This window comes from Bombyx mandarina, chromosome 16 (assembly GCF_030267445.1).
Source record: "Bombyx mandarina strain Sakado chromosome 16, ASM3026744v2".
Classification (NCBI taxonomy): domain Eukaryota; kingdom Metazoa; phylum Arthropoda; class Insecta; order Lepidoptera; family Bombycidae; genus Bombyx; species Bombyx mandarina.
In genome coordinates this window covers 744,610-752,209 of record NC_143222.1, presented here as the reverse complement: position 1 = coordinate 752,209, position 7,600 = coordinate 744,610, and the positions used below count along the sequence as shown (strand labels likewise).

Genomic DNA, 7,600 nt, shown 5'->3' with positions numbered 1-7,600 from the left:
ATTGCAATTGTTTGTATATAACTTCGCTCAATTCGTGACGAAAAACGCCCATCATTTTGTGTGCCCGCCCCCCGTGTTTTTTGGAGACCGGAAGTCAACAGAAGTTTTATTATAGTCGTGAAACTATTATTAAAGGCATGAATAAAATTATTCTACAGGTCAATAGTTTGACTGAATATTAACAAAAATGATGGGGATAAGGTTTGGCCCTAAATAAATATATTTTAATCATACTTCGATAGAGTTTGTTACTAATTTTGGGTCTGTTTATAATACTGCAAATTAAAATGATCCTAACAGCTTCATGACTATAGTGTACAAATGGATCAGTAACTTATTTATAATAATGTTTCAGCTCTTTTATTTAAATTACGTGAATAAATATAATGTTCCTAACACGTGAGACATTAAGCTAAACGAATTGTTTCATTTTATTAATTTAACATTTCTCCAGATTTCATTGAGAAATCTAAAATGGTAAGTTAGTAAAAAGTACTTTCTTAGGCAGTCCACATACAGTAAAAGCTCTTTATCCGCAGGGAATGTATTCCGTAAAATATGCTGCGAATACAAGAATTGAATATGAAATTGTAATTTACCTACATATACGGAAATAGTGGGGATACGTTCTTAGGGGAAAGATAAAAAACATTTAATAACATACCTTAAGCATAGTTGTAATATGGTCTATTTTAGTTTTTATTAGTCAATTGGACGACGCGTTTACAAAGAATATTTGGTTGGATTCCTTTATATTGGAATCCTTTTTATCAATGTGTCCCACAATGTACCAATTAGATCCTCAAATAAAGAAATCTTTAGCCGCGAATAAAGGAATTGGGTCGGATTTTTTTAATCCGCGATTGAAGTAGACCTGAGGAGCTCTTGTAGCAAAATTGAAATGATTTTAAGAAGATTAGCAAGACCCTAACACATCTAAATCAATAGTTTGAGAAATTGAAGTCTATGATCGAGATTTTCTCCACAAAAAGTCAATTTATGTGTCAAACCGACTGACCAACATTTTACTACAGATTCATTTTATTGTGAGATAATTTCATTTCATTTTATCCAACACCTACTGAGTTTTGCCTCATCTCTAATCATTTAACTACATTTTTTTCGTTCCATAGCAAATCTTCAGGGAATATAATTTTATTTCGTTAAAATTATTTTTTCACACAAACAACATGTCTTCGACTTTTCTTGTAAGAGATTTTTGGCTTATCAGCCATGCCTCCCTTTGCGTACATGATGGATGATTTAACAAAAAAAAAGAACAGCTGAGAAAATAAACAGAAATTAAAAATTTAGTTAACCAAAACTTGATACTATTATGTCCATTTTTGTTAATCGATTGATATTGTAATATTTAATGTAATGGCGGTATATGCGGCTCATTTAACACGCAGCTTCCAAGGGACTCCATCGGTTTTTCAAGTGACAGCACAGGAGGCCCTTGGAACTACTTTAAAACCTGCTCTCAGGAAGGTTATTGAAGTAAGTACATCACTATATTATAATTCGTCCATACTGAAGACTATTCTTGTTAATTTCTTAACTAAAATAATTGTTGTGGTCAATTTAATTTAAGAGTTAAATAATCTTCAAATTTAAGTTAGGAAAGTATTGAGAGTGTTAGTGACATGAACAACTTGCTTAATGGCCAGGATAGTATGAAACTGAATAAAGTTATACCTCCAGAGGAACAACTATGGTACTTGGTGGATTCTTCGCATCATAATTGTCAAATTCAAACAACTTTATACTTTTTGTTATACTACATTACACAACGGTTACTTACACACAGTCCTAAGACACAATGTAGAATATAACTAATTTTTTTTAATATGTTTTAAATGAGAATATAAAATTTGAAATGATTTCAGTATTTATCAGTGCTGTACCCTAACAAATGCAGCTGGTGCACTCGTTGGTATGATGAACTGTATTTGCTGTTTGATTGTATAGTGCAGTACAATTACCTTAAATATTATGGTAATTCTGATTTAATTTATTATATTTTAGTCTTATCCTTTAAAATAATTATAATCTTTTAAAAAACTTTTTTTTAATTTTTGTATTTTTTTAAGCTACTTTTCATAAGGTACTTTTTTTTAAAAACACTAGCAATTTCTGTAAAATATGTGAAAATAAGCTCATTACTAAAAAAGTTAAGTATGTATTTCATAGAATAATTGGTCCTGCCACTGAGATTAGAACAACAGTGGTATCGTTTGACATGAATGTACCAAGCATCTTAACTTTTAGGCCACAATGACTTACAAAAGTATTTACTGTAGTCTATAGACAACAATGTGAATATCATCATTTTGAGATATGAGTTAGAAATGGAACCAGACTGCGTGATTGTTTTTTATCATAAAGAGGCAAGATGGAGGCTCTCATATACACAGATTAACAGAATGCTTGTGGTTTTAAAATTTCGTTTATGGTTACAGCTGCATCTTTTTCTGAAAGTTTCTATGGTCTACTCCGGGTGCCCATATCGTACAGTAGTGAGTTCAGCATTGGACAACGTCTCCCGATAGACTTAGAGCGAGGATCTCTTGCACTTCTAGTATTGTTGCCATACGTTAAGGACAAAGTCAGCGCTATTATTGATAAATGGAGGGAAGACGATGAGGATGGGAAACTTGGTAAGGTATGCAACTAAAATTTAAAAATGTGACCATTAGAAATAGGTATCTGACTATAACCTTTATTGTATTAATAATTATTAATATGGGAATACGTAATTGCTGATTTTGAGTCACCAAGTCTTTTTAAACCATAATATGTGCGAAAAAATATTAATAATTCCCCAATTTACACTACATAGGTCAAAAATTTGCAGGCAACTTAAATACATAAATTGCTTAACTGTCCTGGGGATTATATAATCACAACAACACCCCACAACCAGTACTTGTTTCAAGTGATCCCAGTGTTGGGTCAGCTGTAGAGTAGCTGGGCAGTGGAAGCCATATCAGTAGCTCCTCAGTAATTTCCCAGTGAGTTTAATGAATTAATGTTTGGTTAGTATCTGTGCATTAGTTTATAAAAGCTATCAAGTAATGTTTGTTTGTACGTAAGATAAATTATCTTATAAAGACGATGATTGCCTGACAGGTAGGATGGAGACATTGCTCTTTCTACATTTTACTTTACCCTATAAAAAACGAGTAATAATATATATTTTTTATAATTTTAAACTGAGTTTGTCACTGGATCAAATCATATCAAATTCATCTTCTCAGAATTAGGGTTATTTTACTTGCTGGGAAGATACTCGTTTCGGAATTCAATAAGTATGTAGAAATCAGTTTAAATGATTTCAAATATATTAATAATGTGTGTTTTCGTGAAACATAACAAAATGTATATTTAGTGTACACAAAAAAAAGTTAAATAAGGCAGAATTGGCAATCATCGTTATGACGTGTCATGATGGTGTGTTTATTTCTTCAACCCCTTGAGCTAACAGATATTAGTAATAATTAGACACAGTATTAATTTAATAACATTAAAGACACAAATTCTCTTACGTAACGAAGTCGTCATAAAGTTTATGACACACTATATCAGTACACGTTTTTGGTAAATTTCTTATTATTTATCAGCTAGTGTAAATTCTTTTGATAAAACTATCAATTTCTGTTATATGATACAGTACGCGTTTATCTAGGTTTTACAGCACATTGTAATTTTATATCTGTCTTACTGAAGAGAAAGAGCTCCAATTGTTAATGGGGTGGGGCACGATATGACACAGGACAGGGTCCGCTGAAGCCTGCCACAACATGAATACCTTAAGAGATGAGGTCGTAGTCTCGATTACTTTAAATTACGGCTTCTTCCTTCACCGGACCGGAACACTGGATTACTCCGCGGCAGAAAAGGCACTTGTCTTGCACGGTGGTACCGACACTCACAGGTGCACAAAATGAGCACAAGTAAAACTATGTGCATTGATACAAGACCGGCGCCTGAGTGCATTATGGACACTGGTCATTCAGGGCACGCGCGAACGGCTTCGTTTGGCAGCAATAAAAGTCTACGCGGTCCTCCACCTCGTGTACGAGGGTCTCCAGCTGGTGCAGCTGGCGCGTTACCTGAGGGGTGGCTCCCCGTCGCACTCGCTGCCCATGGCGGCGCTGGGGCTCACGTTGAGGAATGCGCCCCCTCAGGAACTGCCCGAGGACGAATACACTTGGAATGATTTCTTCAAGAATTTATCGTCTGGGCAAATCGGGTACGACTTTGTATTTGGTATTTATTGATAGTTTTAACAAGAAGATAGTAATGTTTGTATTATATGAGGCCGTCAGCGCAAAAGTGGCCTAACCCACAATTATTCATATTCTTTTTTATTTTTTATTGCTTAGATGTGTGGATGAGCTCGCAGCCCACCTGGTATTAAGTGGTGGTGGTGGTTAGTGGAGCCCATAGACATCTACAACGTAAATGCGCCACACACCTTGAGAAGGTCTCAGTATAGTCACAACGGCTCCCCCACTCTTCAAACCGAAACGCATTACTGCTTCACGGCAGAAATAGGCGGGGCGGTGGTACCTACCCGTGCGGACTCACAAGAGGTCCTACCACCAGTAATTACGCAAATTATAATTTTGCGGGTTTGATTTTTATTGCACGATGGAAGTCAATCGTGAACATTTGTTAAGTACGTATTTCAATAGAAAAATTGGTACCCGCCTGCGGGATTCGAACACCGGTGCATCGCTCGACACGAATGCACCGGACGTCTTATCCTTTAGGCCACGACGACTTCATGCTTATTTATGTAATACATTATTTAAAACATAATAAATTTTGATGCAAAACCGGCCTATCCCTAGTTTCACTCATAGATAACAGATGGCTTTGTAAACATTATGTTTGCGTGTTTTTGCCCTGCGAAGCAGTGTATAAGTAAATCCAAGCCTTGTTATCTCCAGATTACTAATCATAGTAAGCTTAAGCCATTTTTGCGCTGACGGCCTCATATAGCGTCTGCAATCTGTTCACAGCGTCCGCCGGAACCGCCATTCAGTGTGCTTAGTGCGAGTTTTTTAACGTTCTCGATAGCGTAAAAGTTAAGCCAATTTTGTATGCTGTTGGAACAGCGCCCCTAGCGGCTAACGTACGCAAACGATCCCTTTCCATACAAAAATGAGCTAACTTTTACGATATCGAGAACGTTAAAAATCTCTCACTAAGCGCACTGAATAAAATCCGAACAAGTTTGAATCAACGTGAGTCAGGGAAAGCGTCCCCCTTCCCCCGGCCCCCGCGCGGCGCACAGTGCGGCGGGGCGGTCTCACAACACGCGCTATCTCTCTCTTGTAGGAGCGCAGCCCTGACGTTCCCCATGGTGGGCGGAGCGGTGGTCCGCGGCGCAGAGTACGGCGCCTTCGTGGTGCAGCTGCTGCGCTGGTGGCGCGACCGCGGCGCCCCCCCGCCCTCCCTGCCCGCGCCGCCCCCGCCCGCAGTAAGCAACACCCTTCAATTGTTTATAGCAACGATAATTGCGATAATTGAAAAATGAAACCATTCCATCAGTATTTTCTTATGACGTTGTCACGTTCAACTATCGTCAGTAAACCGACTTTGCAGACAACCGATTTTTTTTCAGTCGAGTTTTTTAATAAATAATTTATTGTGAAAGCACGTAGATTCTATTAGTATTTAACGAACATACATAAATATAATCGGAGACAAGAATTATCTGAAATTAAATTTCGAAGGAAGGAATAGATGTTTACTAGTGTTTGCTTGTCGAAATTTGAAAGATTTTTTTCCAAAGACTATAGTGGGGGCCCTCCGTTTGTGGAGGCCCCGGTTGCCCTCCTCTAAATCCGGCCCTGTAGATGACTTCAACAAAATACCAGTTTATAGAATTTAATTACGCGATAGTAGGTATAACATCACTGGACGCGCGTGTACACAGGCGCGTGACGTCACTAAATGTAGTCGAGTGATGTGTGCTTAGTGCGAGTTTTTTAACGTTCTCGACAGCGTGAAAGTTAGCTCATATTTGTATGCAGTGGGATCGTTTGCGTACATTTGCCGCAAGGGGCGCTGTTCCAACTGCGTCCAAAATTGGGTTAACTTTTACGCTATCGAGAACGTTATAAAACTCGCACTAAGCACACTGGTGTATGTTGCAGAGGGCGGAGGCGGCGGCGGCGCGGAACCGCTGCCCGCTGTGCGCGGCGGCGTGGCGGCTGCCGACCGCGCTGCCCGTGTCGGGGTCGGTACTCTGCCTAAGCCTAGTTCGGACTAGACGAGTAGTTTAGTCGAGTACCGAGTAATTTAGTGGTTTTTTATTTTGTTAACCTACCTAAGCTGTGAGCCCTGAGAGGCTATTTCAGCGTAACCTTAACTAGTAGGTGAGCTCAGGGGGCTCGAACCTGACGACGTTGCTAACACGAACCCTAGCACGAGCCGTGCTTCGCAGAATCTACCACCGGATCGGAAACGTGACCCACACAGAAGATCCGGCGAGAAACTCAGTGGGCTGTGTCTCAGGGGCAACGACGGGTTCGACGAGAACGATGACCGGTGCTTGAGGTACCTAAAAGCACCGTTAGTGGATCGGGAGGATCCGTAATGACGTATTTGGAGCGACCTCGACTGCTTTCCATTCTGAATTTAGTGGCTAAACTACTCGCTACTACACAGAAATCGTTCGCATTACGGTCCAGTAGAGTACAAAAGTGAGTGGTGTTTTGCAAGATGAACAGGCTACAACGCAAAAGAGTGAATAAACTGATTAAGCTAAGAAACTTCTGTGATTAAGAAAACTAAGTTATGGGTACAAAAATGGATCGATAGAAGAGTAAACTAGGAGCTACTAATTGTCTTCTGAAGGAATTAGCATTGGAAGAGATCCCAAAGAATACTTCGATAGTTTGAGAATGTCCGAAAGTTGTATGAATTTTCTGTTAACGAAAATACACTCTCGAATTCAGCGTAAAGATACCCATTTGAGAAGTGCCACTAATGAACTCGACTAATCAACAGGTTCGGACTTGTTTAGTCAGTGAGCCAGTGAGCAAGGACGCGTGGTGGGAGGCGCTACTCGCCCGATAAAAATAGAGTAAAATGGATTGGCTTGACTAAATTATTTACTAACTAATCGACTAAATTTTTGGTGTTCAGACACATTTAGCTACTAAATTACTCGGTACTCGACTAAAATACTCGTCTAGTCCGAACTAGACTTTACACATACTTATGTCCTTAGGATTATCCTTATACTACTCATTTGTCTCGCGAACACTTTCAGGTACATATTCTGCTACACGTGCATATCGCGGCACGTCCGCGCCCGCGGCTGCTGCCCGGTGACCTCACTGCCGGCCGCAGAGTCCTCTCTCGTCAGGGTATACTTAGACACACAATAAGATGCAACATTCTCTACCTCTACAAAAATTATATTAGTGGTTATGGATAAATTAATGTTAACGATAAGTATTTATTAAACTGTTATTCTTTAATTGATTGTATTATTTTATTTTTTAAATACAAAAAAATGTTTAGAGCATTCCTCGGGGAGGGGAGGGACCGGCGTTAGTTTCCAGGTACAGTAAAAAAC

The 7,600-nt window shown here is 39.0% G+C and overlaps 1 protein-coding gene across 1 annotated transcript; it reads left to right on the top strand.

Annotated features, from left to right (window-relative positions):
- The first annotated feature begins 1,250 nt into the window (after nt 1-1,250).
- Nucleotides 1,251-7,502, top strand: Pex12 (peroxisomal biogenesis factor 12). The gene is made up of 7 exons (XM_028178669.2): nt 1,251-1,500; nt 1,890-1,998; nt 2,463-2,665; nt 4,020-4,255; nt 5,350-5,491; nt 6,171-6,253; nt 7,292-7,502. Exons 1-7 carry the CDS (start codon nt 1,381-1,383, stop codon nt 7,407-7,409), a joined length of 1,011 nt encoding a protein of 336 aa, XP_028034470.2. The 5' UTR covers nt 1,251-1,380; the 3' UTR covers nt 7,410-7,502.
- Nucleotides 7,503-7,600: the final 98 nt, after the last annotated feature.